Below are 17713 nucleotides of genomic sequence, written 5' to 3' on the forward strand. Positions count from 1 at the left end.
TTTCCTTTAGGAGGGTAAGCTTGCCTAAAACAATGGATTCTTTGATAATAATTTCCTTTTCTCTGTTCCTTCTCTACCTTTAAAAACTTTTCCTTTTCTGCAGCTCAACAAAGCTCCTCTCTGTTTGCTAGAGGAGCAATGATTCATGAATCATTCAAGAAAATAAATTTGATGTTTTAAATTACTCAGTTGAATTTTTGTTGTTTAGTGGAGGCCTTGCACACACACATACACGGGGTGTCTGCATGAGTCCATCTTGGAGTTTCTGACCAAACCCATTCTCTCTGTGCTGACTCCAGCCTTATCTCAGGCGCACTGGCCTTGTCTCTCTGTTCTCATCTCTGTGTGGTCTTGGCCTCGGCTGACACCTGGTGAGAGCCATCTCATTCCCCCTTCCTCACCTAGCTGCCTCCTCCCTCCTCTGCTGGCTCAGCCCAGGAGCCGAGGGAGGGGAGAAAAGTGAAGGAGGCAAGGCCTGTCCATGGATTTGAGGCTCAAGGGTGTGCAGTGTCCCAGCCATACTTTGTGGGGGCCCAAGGAGTCATGGCCATGGCTGGGGCAGAGGTCAAGCCAAGCTGTGGCCAATCCCAGCCAACAAGATGGGGGTACTGGGCTGGTTGGAGCTGGAGGGAGGGGACCAGCTGGGTGTGCCCATTGCCTTTGGCCGTAGGAAGGGAAGAGTCCTGCGGGCTGGGCTGGGGATAAAGGTAGAGGTCTTCCCCCCCTCCTCAGAGTCCAACAGGGCTATAGGGAGAGGGTCAGCTCAATATGCACACATGTCAGTTGAGACTCAGCACCCAGAGGGATGAACAGGGACCATGGTATGGACCTTCTGCTTGGACTCAGGCCAACTCCAAGGGCTCCAGGGTAGATAGGACCCTGAAGGCCACACCATTCACCCGTGTGAACCTATAACAAGCCACACGGAAGTTTTAGGGCCAAGCCCCCTCCCCGGGGAAAGCCAGGGCTGGGCCTTCTAACCCAAACTCTGGGTCTCTACAGGAATAGCAGAAACTTAAAAGGCATCCACACCTATGCTGCTCTGTGGCAAGAAGCCAGGAGAACTCCAGCTGCTCCAGACCTCCCCCACTGTCTCCGGAAGGTGGTTCTCCCCACGCCACATACCCAAGAGGAGAAGCTCCAACGGACTGCAGTGGCTTGTCCTCCCATAGAGGTACCCAGGCCCCACCTCTTGTCTAATCACCCAGGGGAGCAGCAAAATTCTCTCTGGCAGGCACTGCGTCTCAGGAATCCCGTCTAACCCCCCGGACTGGTTTCTAGAAGCCTGTGAGCTGTGTCCAGCCCAGCCCACATTAGAGACACAAGCAGCCCTCTCTCCCCTGCGTGAAGGCTGGGCAGGACGTCCCCAGGGAAGAGGACAACTGGGCTTCTCAGAGCCCAGGACCATACATGGGAGGAGCCTCCAAACGAGATGCCCCCGGGAGGCCAGTCACGGCAGCAGCTCTTGGTGTCCACAGATGCGCCCACCGTGGCCCCCGCAGGCCCAAACACCCTGGAGGGGGAAGGCCTGCTCCTCCAGAGCCCTGGCTTGAGTTTCTAGTTTCCAGGAGCAGTTTTCCAACTGCAGTGCCTCACCTGTCATGGTAAGGCTCCCCAGGGGGCCTCCGGGATATCCTGGCTCCTGCGCCTTCCACCCCTCGGGGACTGTGCCTATGGAAAAGCTCTGAAAGGCAGTCCCTCCCTACATCTCCCACAATACACCCGCTGGGTTCCTCCCTCTGCAAAGGTCCTTTGGGCCCACAGGGCAGGGGGCAGCAGGCCCGGCCATACAGGATCTGGGCCCAGGACTGCCTTATCAGCCTGGCCCTTAGGTACCTGGCCCAACCACGCCTCCTAGCTGGGTACCTCAGCCCTTTACTCCCGGACCTGAGCTCCCTTGCAGGCTAGAGGGCCCATGAAGACCACAGTGGGGAGTAGAGGCCACTGTCCTGGGCAGGGTCTGCAGCGGGCGTCAGGCTTCTAGCAGGTGGTGAGTCGACACTGGGCTCCCGTGGACCTGGACAGGAGGTGCCTACCTCTGCTGGCAGGGTCCTGGGGCTATTGAGACCTCTGCTCCTCCCAGCTCTCCACCCTTCCTGTGCGGGCTCCAGTCCAGGAAAGGGGATCTCCACCTTGGCCACTCCTGGGTCACCCCCATGCTCCCTGCCCCCCTTGGCTGGGCCTCTACTGGACACCATCAAAGGGGGCTTGTGTGAGAGTATGAATCTGGCTCTCCCAAAAGGCTGGTTCTCCTTTGTACCTTGAAGCCAGGGGGAAGGGGAATGAATTCCAGAAGGGTGAAAAGACAGCAAATGTCTGGGAGGCGCTCAGGCTCCTGCCGAAGGTCCTCCTGGGTGCTCTGGGGGCAGAGCGGCAGCCCTTCTGCCCCTCCCCATTCATCCCTGGTTGAGGAAGGTTGGGTTCATGGTGGATTCTCCTCATCCCCAGTGCTTATTTTATCAGCTGCGTCACTCCCTCTGGGAAGGGGGTCATGAGCAAGGCTGTGACAGGCAGTGAGAACAAGGTCAGACCCAAAGGCAGAGCGCATCCAGCTTTATAGGGAGAAGGGGTGACTTGGGATCAGCAGAGAGTGGGGTGAAGGGCCAGGAGGCTGGTGCAGGGGGTGGAGGAAACGCCGAGAACATACACTGAATCCTCTGCAGAGGCTAGAGAGTACAGGTCTGGGTGCCTCCCTCTGGGCCCAGAGCCCTTCAGGTTTTGGGTGGGCACTGGCCTCCCCTCAGGTCAGCTCAGCTGCAAGTGACCCCCCCTAATTGCTTGGCCAGGACTGACTGGGGTTTTCCATGGCTCCTCATTCTCTGCTCATACCCCTTGGTTCCCATTTACGGGACTGAACGCTTAGGTCATAACCACTTGTATGTTGGAACCTAATCTTCAGTGTAGTATGGGGGGGGGAGGCTTTGGGAGGTGATTAGATAATAGGGGCGGAGCCCTTATGAGGGGGATTAGTGCCCTTATGAGAGACCCCAAAGAGCTTCTTTGCCTCTTCTGCCATGTGCAGACAGCGAGAAAGCAGCCATCTATGAACCAGGAATCAGCCCTCAGCAGACACTGAATCTGCCAGTGCCTTGACCTTGGACTTCCCAGCCTCCAGAACTGTGAGAAATAACTTTCAAAAATTTTTTTATTTGAGGGGCACCTGGGTGGCTCAGTTGATTAAGCATCCAACTTCAGCTCAGGTCATGATCTCATAGTTCATGAGTGAGTTCGAGCTCTACATCAGGTGAGTTCGTGCCCTGCTCTGGGCTCCGCCCTCCACACTCTCTCCCCCTTTCTCCCTCTGCACCTCCTGAGATTCTCTCTGCCCCTTGCTCACTCACGCTCTCTCGCTCTCAAAAATAAATAAATGTATTTAAAGAAATTTTATTTGAGTACAGCTGACACACAATGTTACATTTCACATGTACAACACAGTGATTCAATATTTCTATAAATTATGCTATGGCCTCAAGTGCAGCTACCATCTGCTGCCAGGCAAGATCATGGACTATATTCCCTATGCTACCCTTGAGAAATAAACTTCTTTATGTGGAAACTAATTTGACAATAAACTATTTGTAAAAAAAAAAAAAAAAAAAAAGAAATAAACTTCTGTCCACCTAGTCTGTGGTATTCTGTTAGAGACTGAGAGAGTCACCTCCCCACACCTCTGGATCTCCCTGTCCTGGGCCACCTTTCCCCCAACCCCCCTGGAGACCCCTGTCTTGGGCCACCTCTTCCCCCACATCCTCTGGTCTCCTGCTCAGCCATACCCTTGACCTTCTCTCCAAAGCACCTCTCCAAACAGTGACTTTCCAACTTTCAGCATCTTCTGGATAGGCTGATTATTTCCCAAATCATCAAACTACTGCAAGAAATCACCACGAACTTCTTGGGTTAAATGAACACATTCCAAAGGCCAGAATCGAAAATCAGTTCACTGTGCAGGGCCGCCTGGGTGGCTCAGTCGGTTAAGCTGGACTCTTGATTTCGGCTCAGGTCATGAGCTCACAGTTCATCAGTTCAAGCCCTACATCGGGCTCCGTGCTGATGGTGCAGTCTGCTTGGGATGCCCTCTCTCTCTCAAAATAAATAAATAAACGTAAAAGAAGAAAAAGAAGTTCACTGTGCCAAAATCAAGGTGTGGGCAAGGCCGCACTCCCTTCAGATGGTCCAGGCGAGGGTTCCTCACCTCTTCCAGTTTCTGGCGGCTGCTGGCATTCGCTGGCTGTGGCCCCCTGCCCAAACCTCTGCCTGTCTTCACATCACCTTCTCCAGTGTGTGTGTAATCGCACTCGCCTCGCTTACGAGCACACCCGTGATGACAGGGAGGGCCCACCCAGATAATCTGGGATGACCTCCTCCTGTTACAATCCCACCTCATTTAAAAGGCGGAACAAGAGGCAAAGAAATTAAAGAAAAAAGGAGAAGGAAAAGAAGGGAAAGGCCAATCATTCGTTTTAAATACGTCTTCTACTATTAAAACATCGGTCAGCTGTGAGAATTTTCTTCTTCTCTTAGAAATCTGAAAAACGAATGCACTCTGTGCCATATCATGAATCAGGGCTGGGAGGGCTCTGCGGTCCCTTCCAAGCCCCCGGCGCGGCCCAGATGCCCCTTCCCAGGAGGCAGCCTTGAGAAAGAGATGGTCGCCTCGGCAGTACCCGGAGTCAACCGCTTCCCCGAAGCCGTCGTCCTCGCGTTCGGCGCCCGCTTCCCCGCGCATGCCCAGGTCCCCGCTGGGGCCCGACAGCAGCTGCGGGCTCCGGCGCCGCGGCGACCTTCCCAGCCGTCAGCCCGCGGCGGGCGGAAAGCGCGGACGCCTGGCACGCCGCGGGAGGCGCAGCGCGGCACCACCCGCAGGAACGCCGACGCCCCGCCCCGTCTGCGCAGCGCCAGCCCCGCCCCGCTCCCGCCAGACTCCGCCCTTCACGCCCAGCGCTCCGTCGCCGCGCAGCCCAGCTCTCGCGCTTTCTCCCGCGAGCCAAGCTCTGTCCCCGCCCCACCATCAGACTCCGCCCCCTCCCGCTCACAACCTGACCCGCCTTCGGATCTCAGCCGCTTCTCCGAGCCACGCCCCTCCCCCAGCTGCCGTCCGGCCTTCCGGGACTGCCCGCCGAGTAGCCTAGGTGGTGGGGGCTGAACCTTCAGCTACGGCGAGCAGGCCCCGCAGAGGGGCAGCGACAGCCTCCACTCAGCCCATCCTGCCGCTGGAGACCTAAGGGTCAGGGAGCCGGCGCCTCCGCTAGGGAGAAATCTGAGACACGTGGTTTCCCAGGCCCCTTACGTGTGTGGAAGAATTTATGGTTCGGGACGCAGACGAAACGGTGCAGCAGCGCGGGAGGGCAGAAAGAGCCAGAGTTGGGGCGCCAGGTTTGGTCCGGCTGTTTCCGCGGCCCTCCTGGACCCAATGCTGTGACCCTTTTTCTGACACTCTGAAGGGTTCAATGCCTTTCGATTCGGTGCATGAGGTAGAAGTTAATAAACACACATTCCGGACGACCCTGGGACCCAAAGGCCACACGGCGAGTTCCTGCATTCGGCCCGGGCTCACCACCGACACGTTATAGCTCGTGTTCAGAAGTCGGGCCTTTAGCGACTCCCAGACATCCCAGGGTGTGTTTCAGCGGGTGCGTGGAAACTGGGCGCCCGGGACCCAAGCCCGTTCCCACTAGAGCTGTCCTTCCCAGCACAGCGTCACTGTCACCCCTAGCAACCCTCCCGCGACGGAGACCTGCCCCTTTAAGGGGAGCCTGAGACCCGGTGGTCTTCGTTTCGCGCGCCCGCCCGCGGCGCCGGCGGAAAGAACATGGCCCAGGTTGCGCGGGCGCTGTGGCCGGCCCGGCACGCGGTGGTCTGGAGGCTGGGCGGTCGCCCCCAGTCGGCACTCCCCGCGCAGAGCCGGGCCGGCTTCGCAGGAGCTGCAGGAGGCCCGGGCCCCGCCGCTACCACCCGCAAGGGGAACCCGCGGCTGCTGGGGGCGGCGGCGCTGGCCTTGGGGGGCGTCCTGGGGCTGTACCACACCGCGCGGTGGCACCTGCGCGCCCAGGACCTCCGAGCCGAGCGCTCTGCAGCACAGGTAAACCCGGACCGGACCGAGCCGCGGGCAGGGATGCTGGGGTCAGCAACGAACTTCGGGACTTCTGGTGGGGTCAGGTATCGCCTCCTCCGTTCGTGACCTTGGACGAGTGACTTGGGTTTAAGTCTCTGAGCCCATAGCGTCTTCATCTGTGAAATGGAGTCGCTCCTAATGCCTCCTAACTAGAATTGATGTCTTTGCCCTAAAGTCGTTTTCTAACATGTTTTGAGACTTTTTAACAGAAAGCTTTGGAGATCACAAGAAAGGGAAAGAAAGCTTTCAGAGTTTATTACTTTCCATACATTTTTGTCATTTTTAAAGTAATAAACTTTCCCTAAACCCTTCCACTGCCTTCAGATCCTAAGTTTGTGTACTGATTAGTGTTAGTGTTTTTAGGGAACCGATGACCCTTAGATTCCAGGCCTACCCTCCCCCAACAGAGAGGGACAGGGAGGTGTCCCCTAGTCGACTGGTGGGCCAGCTGCCCTCGCAGTGCTCTGTACACATTACCAACACAGCCTTTCTCTGCTGTCGCAGAGAATGGCACCCACCATCCACCCGCAGATGCCCCTTCTCTGGACCCAGGGGAACAGGATGGTAGAGGGGAGTGTTCTCTGTCTCTCTGCCCACCTGCATTGGCCGGCTGCAGTTTCCCATCTGAACGGTGCGGTGCAGAAGGTGGACTGCAGCTGCGGCTTTCAGGCATGAATATGCAGCAGCAAAAGCTCACCTGAGGCTTACCCGCTGAACCTGCAGATCAAGGCTGAGGCCCAGCTACAAGCCTCCCCACTTGGAGATCTGAGCTAGACCCCACTCTGGCAAATGCAGGGCTCCGCCTCCTCACCCAGAGGTCCCTTGGGTTGAGGAAGTGGGGGGTAGGCACTCCCAAGTTGAAACAATTGCTCTGCATCTCCGGTGACACATGTCCCCTGGGGATGCCTGATGTCCCCTTGGGAGAGGAGGGAGGGGAGAGGTGTCTGTCTAATGTTGAATAGGGCCCGGAAGATTCATTCTACTCACCTGCAGAGGGCGCTGGATGGATGCTTGAGGCTGGACTGCCCACCGCACCCCTCCTCCCTGTGCCTCCCTTTCTTTCTCTCTGCCTCCTGTGCCCCCATTCCTCCTGATGTTCTCCGGGAGTCATTCTAGAAGGATCCCTTGGGAAAAGTTTGCTTGGGGGTCGGGCCTGGGCACCAGGCCTCAGAAGCTCCCCTCCCTCTGCTCTCCACCCAGCTGTCCCTGTCCAGCCGCCTGCAGCTGACCCTGTACCAGTACAAAACGTGTCCCTTCTGCAGCAAGGTCCGCGCCTTCCTCGACTTCCATGCCCTGCCCTACAAGGTGGTGGAAGTGAACCCAGTGCGCAAGGCCGAGATCAAGTTCTCCTCTTACAGGAAGGTGCCCATCCTGCTGGCCCAGGAAGGAGAGAGCTTGGTGAGCCTCAGGGAGCAAACCCCCCAACCCAATGTCCTGGGTTTTCCTGGAGTGCCCCGAGTCAGGCCCTGCTGTGTGGCTCTGGGCAAGTATGGGGTCTTTGGGCCTTGCTGAGGATTATGGATTATGAACCAGCTGTGCCCAAAGGAGACAGAGCATCACAGAACTCAACAGTGAGCTCTGAACGCAGGATGGTCTGGGCTCAGGGTGGGGCTCTGTCCCTCACTGGTTGTGTGACTTGGGGCCGGTCACTTAGTCTCTCTGGGCTTGCTTCTTCATTAATCAACGGAGGACCACACTCTTGGGTGGTAGGGAATGGCTGGTACAGTGCTTGGCTTCTAGAATGTAGCTTCCAGAGTCCACCCTGCCCCCCCACCCATTGTCTGGGAGGCCAGGCAGGTGAGTGGGGGGGTCCAAGACCTTAGGTTCTCCCCACGCCCCCCCTCTTTCCCTTTGGCCACAATTGGGTCTCTCTTACCCAGGATGGGCCTCCCTGAGGGTGGGGACTGGGTCCTGTGGGGAGGAGGGGAAAGCTCACTGGGCATCGATTTGGGGGACAGACCTTCAGGGGTGGATGGACAATGCCAAGGTTCCACCAGACCAGTGTCTTTGAATGCCCGGGTGTTTGTTTTAGGAGAATCCTGGTGACCCTGCTGGTGGCCAGGCAGCCCCCCCCCACGCCCTCATTTAAACCGGCCTCTCGTTCTCCAGCAACAACTGAACGACTCCTCTGTCATCATCAGTGCTCTCAAGACCTACCTGGTGTCGGGGTAAGGAGCCCCGCAGAGGCCCAGTCTGGGGTCTCATTTCATCCCTTTCATCTCCAGGGGGGCCTCACCTGGGTTCCTGCAGGGGCGCAGGGTGCAGCTGCTGCCTGGATTTCCAGAATGAGCCTCGGGCTTTTTACTCGGAGACACCCCCTTGCTTTCCTCTGCGCGTCTCCCTCCCTGAGGGAAGTGCTGCGGGTGTTTGCCCCAAGTGCCTCTTGCTGCAGGACTTCCTGTGGGTGGAAGGCTTTCGTGGGTTGGTCCTGGCCCCCCCGACCCCGAGCTGGGTCCGGCTGGGGTAGATATTTACCCTGAGGACATGACGGCTCAGCCCCCCCACACCACCTCCGGGAGGAAAGACTACTTGGGATGAGGCTCTGGGTGTCATCTCCCAAAGGCAACCCCTGGAAGACATCATCACCTACTATCCACCCATGAAGGCCGTGAACGACCAGGGCAAGGAGGTGACCGAATTCTGCAACAAGTATTGGCTCATGCTGGATGAGAAGGAGGCCCAGCGAATGTATGGTGGGAAGGAGGCAAGGACGTAAGTGAGGCCGGGGCGGGTCCCGGGAGGTGGCAAGGGCGGGCTCTTCCCAGAGGGATGGGCTGAGCGAAACATTGTAAGCAGGGGCAGGGGGGACGGGACGGGACTGGACACCAGGAGGGCTGGGGCCGGGGCCGGGGCTGAGCCTCCGCCTCCCCTCCATACACTGTGTGGTCTAGACCGCGTGCCTGCTCCCGCACCTCGCAGGCCCCGGCTTAGGAAGCTCACCTGGCCTGCCCCACTGTCCCCACTCTGTCCACAGGGAGGAGATGAAGTGGCGGCAGTGGGCAGACGACTGGCTGGTGCACCTGATCTCCCCCAACGTGTACCGCACGCCTGCCGAGGCCCTGGCCTCCTTCGACTACATTGTCAGGGAGGGCAAGTTCGGGGCAGTGGAGGGTGCCGTGGCCAAGTACATGGGTGCAGCTGCCATGTACCTCATCAGCAAGAGACTCAAGAGCAGGTGAGGATGGGGTGTGTGTGTGTGTGTGTGCGAGCGCATGTACTCGCGGCCTGCTCTCTGTCAGTCCCTAGTGTAAACCGGGTCAGGACTTGAACTCAGAACTTCAGTTGCCTCCCACCACCCCAGGGGAAGCAAAACAGGCCTCAGCGTCCAGAACCGGGTGCCTGCCTTAAGCCTTCTTCTGTTTCCTTCTCTGTGGTCGGGTCTCTTTCCTCCTTTGGCCACAGCCTCCCTGTTGGGGGCAGGTGATAACTGATTTTTGCAGGGGTGATGCCCCCCAGGGGAGCAGCCCTGGCCCCCAGCCTTGCTGCTTTCCCAGCCTGGGTGGAGGGTTAGAATTCCCCTGCTGGACTTCCGCCTTCCCCACCCAGGCACCACCTTCAGGATGACGTGCGTGAGGACCTCTACGAGGCTGCCAACAAGTGGGTGACAGCCGTGGGCAAAGACCGGCCCTTCATGGGGGGCCAGCAGCCGAATCTGGCTGATCTGGTGAGTGTGGTGGTGGCGAGGGGGGCGCCCAGACCCGAGGGGCCTGCCTGGGCAGGGAAAGCCCAGATGGAGGCAGTACGTACAGCTCAACAGCTCTCCCGCTCCGGAGGCCCCCTGCGAGGAACTGTCTTGATTTACGTAACTGACAGGTTCAGAGGAGGGGTTGGCTTCAGGCCCAGCTTGATCAAGGGCCCCAGACGATATTAGGTCTCAGCCTCTCCTGTTTCATCTCAACCCTTTGGAGTTGGCTCTAGCTTGAGGCAGGCCTGAGTCCAGTGCTCCAGGCTTGCACCCAGCAAAAGTCCGGGGGCGGTGTCTCGTTGGTCTGGTTTCAGTGCCAAGCCTTGAAGCAGTCAGTCCTTCAAGCCAAGGTGGAATATATCGATGGCCAGGCCTGGGTCTTGGAGCTGGATGGAGGGGGGGGTCCCCTCTCCTCAAATCTCAGGACCTGAGAGTGGGGTAGCACACTTTCCCAAAGGAATCTCTCCGGGGCGAGGGCGGGGGGCGGTTCTTGCCTAGATGTGGGGTGTGGGTACAAGGCAGGCAAAACCTATAGAAATCCCACACACTTCACTCAAAGCCCCAAGTGCAAAATTGGCCTCAGGAGAGGTGACGGGCCCCGGGGCACACAACTGGTGGGGGACAGGGTAGGTCTGGACACCCCCTCTGTACCCACCCCCAGGCTGTATATGGCGTGCTGCGCGTGATGGAGGGCCTGGAGGCTTTCGATGACCTGATGCGTCACACCCGCATCCAGCCCTGGTACCTGCGGGTAGAGAAAGCCATTGCTGAGGTCCCTCAGTGACCTGAGAGCCCCAGGAGGGGTGGCAGACAGCGGAAGACCCCGGCCACCGGGACCAGGACCATGGGGTCAGACCTGGTGACGCTGTGCAGTGGGGGGCAGGATCGTTCTGCGTCTCGCCCACCCCCACCCCCACCCCAGCCCCAGCGTTCTAGCATTGAACACCTGCTGAGGCCGTGGGGCGCTGGGGGACAAAAACCCAGGTTTGATTTCTGTTCATAGTCCCCCTGAGGGGCACCCCGGCCCCAGGCGGCCAGCCCACCCCCGCCTCCCTACTTTCAGCCATTCTCTGGGGCTCTCAGTGGCTGCTCTGTCCACACCTCATGGGTGGGAATCGGGTCGGGCTCCTGCCCCGATGGGGGAGGTAGGAATAATCCGGTTTACGGAGGATTTCATCTCTGGCTCCTCCTGCCTCCTGCCCTTCCCAGGTGCCCCTGGGACTCTGTGTCATGTTTGCAATAAAGAAAAGGTTTGCTGCTGTGCTGGGAGTCTGGGGCGAAGTGCTGTGTGGCTGCTGGTTAGGAGAGGCTTCGGGAGAAGGCCCTGCCCAGCGCTGGCGGTAACTGCTCTCTGTCCAGTACCTTCTAGGGGTCAGGCCTGGGGTGAAGGACTTAGCAGGCTTCGTGTCACATAAACCCTGGGGCACCACCACGGGATACACAGCCGGGAGGTTTGAGGTGGCCCAGGGCCCGGAGCCAGTTCTGCCTATCGCTCACTGTGGGACTCTGGGCAGTGACGCCCCTCTCTGAGCCTCAGTGTCCTCATCCGAGTGAGCGTGATGATAGTGTCCACCTCGAGGGGACATTGCGAGGGTTTGTGGGGAGGTGCAGGTCGAGTGTGGAGAAGGACGCCCGGCTCAGAGCAGGGGCTGGAGCGGCAGGGGACAAGGTTCCAAGGACACTGTCCCTTTCAGGGCCCTGGCCTTTCTGGCAGGTGGGCACCCAGGCTTTGGGCCCAGGCCTGCGGCTCCACAGGTAGGGGGCTCTGGGACAGGGGTTCTATAGGGAGAAGCCAGCTCTGGGAGTGAGGGGGGGCAGGTATGAGCAGAGCACCCTGAGTCGGGGGTCCCCATTCCCCTGGTTTCAGCAAATGAAGAGCACAGCAGCCTCCAAAGGCCAGACAGGTGGTCCGTGGGCAGAACTCTACCCCCAGCATCTGACTTCTGCTCAGGTCATGATATCATGGTCCACAGGTTCGAGCCCCGCGTCAGGCTCTGTGGTGACAGCTCAGAGCCTGGAGCCTGTTTTAGATTCTGTGTGTGTGTCTCTCTCTCTCTGCCACTCCCCCACTCATTCTCTCTCTCTCTCAAAAATAAATAAACATTAAAAAAAGAAAAACATAAAAAGAGTTCATGTGCCTCATGATGGCGAACACTGAAATAAGCTAGAGGCCTGATGAGCGCTCCTGAGGCCAAACAGCATAACGAGGCAGTGGCCTCAGTTTCTCCTGCAGAGCTGCTCTGTCACCTGCTTATTCTCGTTCCCATCGCGGGCTTCTGTCCCTGTCAGCACATGTGACACTGGCTTGGTCTTCACAGCCGCAGAGGGCCCAGCTGCATGGATGCGCCGTACCGCTGGCCAGGCCCAGCCACACCAGCGTGGCCCCCTTCCGGTCTCCCTGGGGGTGCCTCTCCTGTGAGAGCAAGGAGAGAAGCCACCTCAGTTTGTGGCATGAGGCCACCTTCAGGAGCCACCCCCGTGTCCTGAAAGGCCTTTGCTCCAGGGCCCGGGGCCCATGGATCCCAGAGCCTCCCTCAGCAGGACAGGAGCTAGGCCAGCAGCGCCGTGGGTCCCCCAGAGAGGACCTTCCCTGCATCCCTGACCCTCTTCCCATTTCCTGCCACCCCACGTGTCCATGACACTGTGGCCATGGGAGGGTCTCACCGCCCACATCCCTGCCCTATGCTCCCTGCCCCTTCTCTCCTGCTCAGCCAGAGGATTGTCTCTGGCCTCGGTTTCCCCACTTGAGGCCTGGTCTGGCCAAGGGGGCCCAGGTGCAGGCCAGGTCCCGGCTACCAGCTACCTTCTCCCTGTTTTCATGGATTCAGATATTTTTTTCTGCCTCCGTGTTTCGCAGAGGAGGATATGGTTGGTGGCAGAGGCGTGCTGGGGACAGGGACATTACTGGGGCTTTTTCCCTGGGGCTGGTGCCGGCACAAAGGCATCCACCGGCACCCTCCACACCCTCCTCCACTGACTGGTCACCTTGATGAAAAGGCCAAGGACGGGACGCCTGGGTGGCTTAGTCGGTTAAGCGTCCGACTTTCGCTTAGGTCATGATCTCGCGGTTCGTGGGTTCAGGCCCCGCGTCGGGCTCTGTGCTGACTGCCGGCTCAGAGCCTGGAGCCTGTTTCAGAGTCTGTGACTCCCCCTCTCTCTCTGACCCTCCCCTGCTCATGCTGTCTCTCTCTCTCTCTCTCTCTCCTAGAAATAAATAAAACATTAAAAAAAAATTTTAAAAAGGCCAAGGACTATAGTAGCTAGACCTGTTCCCTGTGACTGGGGCTGAAGAACGGCCAGTCAACTCAGGGCCACCATGGGACACCAACTGAGCATGTTTCTTTCACTGAGTATCCACTGCCTTTGACAACCCTGCCTCAGTTTCCCCAAATGCTCCTTGGCCAGCCCCTGGGTGTATTTCCCCATAACCACCAGAGGGCAGTAGAGGGTGTGAAACATGGGCCTCATGCTGCCACCTTGTGACCAACTTCAGAATCGCATCTCTTGTCTGGATGGTCGCTTACCAGGTAAGGGTCGGAAAATGGGCAGACAGGAAAAGCCACACCTCAGAGGACAGGGCCCCAAGCCAAGAACCTCTGCCTCATTTGGGGCATGCTCAGATCAGGGCATATGCCCTGTGGCCTTGACGGCAGCAGAAGGCCTGAGGTGGGAACCCTGTCACTACCTACTGTGACCTTGGGCAAGCCCTCAGAGGTCAGTTAACCTTCATGGGGTTGATGTGGTTAGAAATGAGAACACTACACGGGGTCGGTGTGCACAGCTGACGTGTGATGGGCGTTTTATGCAGCCGGTGGGGTCTGCTGTCCTCAGAGCACACTCCCTGCTCTGTTCCCAACCGGGCTTTTAGGTCCAGAGCTCCAGGAAGGAAGAAGAGACGGGTCGTGAGAACAGCGAGATCCTTCTGCCCTGAGAGTCAGGGAGCTCTCTGGGGAGGACGAGCCACAGCTGGGGCTTCAAGAATCAGGAGGATTCCAGCTTGCTTCTTTGTTTGTTATGCCGTTAAATTTTAAAATTTCACTTTGATCATGCAAATAATGTTTATTGTACATAAACAGAACTTTCAGATAAGCAAAAAGATGATATTAATTATTCATGGTCCCACCAACCTAGAGATATGATCAATCAAAAAATTTTTGGAGGACAGCCTTCTAGATAATTTTTTATGTAGCCCACATATAGTGCATAGGTGTGTATATACACACACAGATAGGCATAGATAAAATTTTTAAAAAATTTTAATGTTTTTTATTTATTTCTGAGAGAGAGAGACAGTGTGAGCAGGGGAGGTCAGAGAAAGAGGGAGACACAGAATCCGAAGCAGGCTCCAGGCTCTGAGCTAGCTGTCAGCACAGAGCCTGACATGGGTTTCGAACTCACTGACTGTGAGATCCTGACCTGAGCTGGGACAGTTAACCGACTGAGCCACCTGGGCGCTCCAAGTTTGTCCTTTTTTTAAGTAAAGATTCAGATCGTGAACATTCCGGAACAGTAACTGCTCTCCCTTTACCAAGTCTGATGACTGTGAGGTTTTCCATGGTAGCCATGTGCCATGGAACGACTGGTCCCCAACTTACTTCACCAGTCGAACGGGAAGGATTTTGAGGTGTGAGAGGCAGAAGGGTCTAAAGGCACAAGGTTTGCAGTGGGGGAGCAGCGTGGTGGATTGAGTAATGGTCCCCAAGTGTGTCTGGGCTTCCTCCCAGGAAACCTGTGACTGTTACCTCATGCGCTCAAGGGAATTTATAAATATGATTAAGTTAATGATTTTGAGATGAAGGGATCTTTCTGGATGGGGCCTTCGGATTGAGCCTTAAAGGTACCATCATCACAAGTGTCCTGTAAGAGGGAGGTGTGACAGAAGAGGTGAGGAGACGGAAGCTGAGGCTGGGGGGCATTCGAGAAAGGGTGACGAGCCCTGGGATGCCGACGCCTCCGGAGCCTGAAGGAACAGAGAAGCAGACTCTCCTCCGGAGCCTCCAGAAGGAACCGGCCCCGCGGACGTCTTGATTTGAGCCAATGAAATGGAGTTCGGACTTCCAAGCCTCTAGAACTGTGAGAGAAGAGATGAGATTAATCTGTCATAAGACACCACTCTGTGGCACTTTGCAGCAGCAAATACACAGGCTACAAACCAGTGTGGCCGGGGAAGAGAATCGGCTACTGGGAGGAGCCTAGTGACCTCGGGCAAGTCTCTTGTCCCGTCACCTCTGGGAACTGAGGGGTGGGGCTGGGCTCCGTGGTGCCGAGGGGGCGCCCCGCCCTGGCCAGCAGGGGTGGAGCCAGCCCCCTCTCTCTTCAGCATCCACAACTGCTATGGGCAGATAAGGGGCCGTATTGATGGGCACATGGCCAGACGACATGACTCCCGGGTGGCCGTCCCCGCCAACTTCGGTTCCAAGAAGCTCCGAGCGGGAGGCCAGCTCAGTCTTGCCTCCCTGGGGGAACTGCAGCTGGCCTCTGGCCCTCCCTGGCCTCAGTTTCCTCATCCTTGGTTCTCACCTGGCTTGGCCCGTTGTGTCCCTCCTGTGGGCCCTTCGTAGACAGCCCTGGCCAGCCTTTCCAGCCAGTGTGACCAGACCCGGCTGGTCTGCTCCGGCTTCCCCGTCAGCCCTGGAGGGCAGGGACCAAGGTCCACGCCTGGACAGCTGGGCCCAGCACACAGGTGCTCCCCTCTCCCCTCCCCTACATTCCAACCTGCTCAGACCAGCGAGATCGGGATGGGGGCGGCCTGGCTGGGAGCCAAAGTTGAGAACATGGCTGGTTTGAATCTCACTTCAACAGTACCCTTTGTATGAACCCAGACAAGTTCCTTCCCACTCTGAGCCGTCAGGAAGGTTCTGTGCCCACCTTGCTTGTGAGGAAACTGAGGCTCAGGGAGGCATGGGATTTGCCCAAGATCATATCGCCAGGTGCCAGGATTTAAGCACAGGCCTGCCCAACGCATCCCAGAGTCTCGGTGGCCTCCAGGCTCAGGAGGGTAACCAGGGACCCGGTGCCACCTGTCTGAGGCGAGGCAAAGGCGCCTTCTCCTGAGTGAAAGTCCCCACGGGTGGGTCACAGCGTGGTCTCTGTCCCGTGGGCTCCTGACTGGCAGCCCCAGAAGAGCCCAGGGGGCGGCTGACATACATTTGAGGCCCTGTCACCTAATCACGGTGAGGCCTTGGGCAAGTCACTTTTCCTCCAGCCTTGGTTTCCTCATCTGTAAAATGGGGTCAGGGTGGCAGCAACACCTCATAACACCGCCGAGGGCTAAGTCCTGTGTGTACAGTGGCCCAGCTGTGCCCTCAGGATTAGAGGTGGAAGGGCCTGTCTAGCTTCAGGAGGGAGACGGGAAGAGGATTCCCCAGGTCCTGCAGCACAAATGACAACCCCCCCCGCCCCAGGTTGAGTTTCTTCAGCTGCCAGAGCCCCAGGCCTGCACGAGCCTCGACACTGGAGGCAGAATGACCAGTGTTGAGGGGGTTACTTACTGTGTGTTTGGCTTTCTGGCTCAGGAAGGGGAGCTGTTGTTTAAGGACCAGCCTTTTCTTTTTCTGATCTCTTTTCAACTTCATTTTTTTTCTTTAATTTTTCAAAATGTTTGTTTTTGAGAGAGAGAGAGAGAGAGGGGGGATGCACAAGAGCAGGAAAGGGGCAGAAAAAGAGGGAGATACAGAATCCAAAGCAGGCTCCAGGCTCCGAGCTGTCAGCACAGAGCCCGATGTGGGGCTCAAACTCACAAACTGTGAGGTCATGACCTGAGCCAAAGTTGGACACTTAACTGATTGAGCCACCCAGACCCCCTAATTTCAACTTCCTTTTCAAAAGAATTATTACTGGGGCACCTGAGTGTCTCAGTCGGTTAAGCATCTGACTCTTGGTTTCGGCTCAGGTCATGATCTCACAGTTCATGAGTTTGAGCCCCGCATTGGGCTCTGCACTGAGAGTGCAGAGCCTACTTGGAATTCTCTCTCTGTCCCTCACTTGCTTGTACTCTCTCTCTCTGTCTTTCTCAAAAATAAATAAATATTTTTTAAAAAATTATCATTAGGGGAGCCTGGGTGGCTCAGTCAGTTTAGCATCTGACTTGATTTTAGCTCAGGTCATGATCCCAGGGTTGTGGAAACGAGCCTGCATCAGGCTCTGAGCTGAGCCTGGAACTTGCTGGAGAATCTCTCTCTCACTCTGACCCTCCCCCCACCAGTGCACATGCACACTCTCTCAAATAAAAAATTTAAAAAATGAGTATTTTTAAAATTTGAGTATAATTGACAATGTTAAATTTCATCCTAATTTTAGTTTTATAATTTGTCTCATATTTTAAAAGATTTGGTTTTTTTTTAAATTTTTTTTTAATGTTTTATTTATTTCCAGGAGAGAGAGAGACAGCGTGAGCAGGGGAGGGTCAGAGAGAGAGGGAGTCACAGACTGAAACAGGCTCCAGGCTCCGAGCTGGCAGTCAGCACAGAGCCCGACGCGGGGCTCGAACCCACGAACCGCAAGATCATGACCTAAGCGAAAGTCGGACGCTTAACCGACTAAGCCACCCAGGCGCCCCAAAGATTTGGGTTTTTTTTTTTTTTTTTTTAGAGAGAGAGAGGGAGGGCACAAGTTAGCAAGGGTAGAGAGAGAGAGGAAGAGAGAGTATCCTATGAGGGACACAGAGAGAAAGAAACAGGCCTCATGTTCACTCAAAGAGGGGCTCAAGCTCACCTGAAGTGGGGCTTGGGCTCACCAGAAGTCCAGCTTGAGCTCACCGGAGGCAGGGCTTGAACTCAAGGAAGGTGAGATCATGACCTGACACCCAGGTGCCCAAGATTTGATTCTTAAGTAATTTCTGCACCCAACGTGGGGCTTGAACCCACAGCCCTGAGATCAAGACTCACACACTCCACTGACCGAGCCAGTCAGGCACC

At 56.8% G+C, this 17713-nt stretch overlaps 1 protein-coding gene across 1 annotated transcript; it reads left to right on the top strand.

Annotated features, from left to right (window-relative positions):
- The first annotated feature begins 5148 nt into the window (after nucleotides 1–5148).
- Nucleotides 5149–11060, top strand: PTGES2 (prostaglandin E synthase 2). The gene is made up of 7 exons (XM_039229712.1): nucleotides 5149–6079; nucleotides 7313–7510; nucleotides 8222–8280; nucleotides 8675–8824; nucleotides 9087–9287; nucleotides 9659–9776; nucleotides 10459–11060. Exons 1-7 carry the CDS (start codon nucleotides 5810–5812, stop codon nucleotides 10579–10581), a joined length of 1119 nt encoding a protein of 372 aa, XP_039085643.1. The 5' UTR covers nucleotides 5149–5809; the 3' UTR covers nucleotides 10582–11060.
- Nucleotides 11061–17713: the final 6653 nt, after the last annotated feature.

Source organism: Hyaena hyaena, unplaced genomic scaffold, assembly GCF_003009895.1.
Source record: "Hyaena hyaena isolate Hyena2069 unplaced genomic scaffold, ASM300989v1 scaffold_38, whole genome shotgun sequence".
Taxonomy (NCBI): Eukaryota; Metazoa; Chordata; class Mammalia; order Carnivora; family Hyaenidae; genus Hyaena; species Hyaena hyaena.

Coding starts and splice junctions, on each gene's coding strand:
- PTGES2 (XM_039229712.1), top strand. CDS start 5,810: ATGGCCCAGGTTGCGCGGGCGCTGTGGCCGGCCCGGCACGCGGTGGTC. Junction 8,281..8,674: donor AAGACCTACCTGGTGTCGGG/GTAAGGAGCCCC, acceptor CATCTCCCAAAG/GCAACCCCTGGAAGACATCA. Junction 8,825..9,086: donor GGTGGGAAGGAGGCAAGGAC/GTAAGTGAGGCC, acceptor CTCTGTCCACAG/GGAGGAGATGAAGTGGCGGC.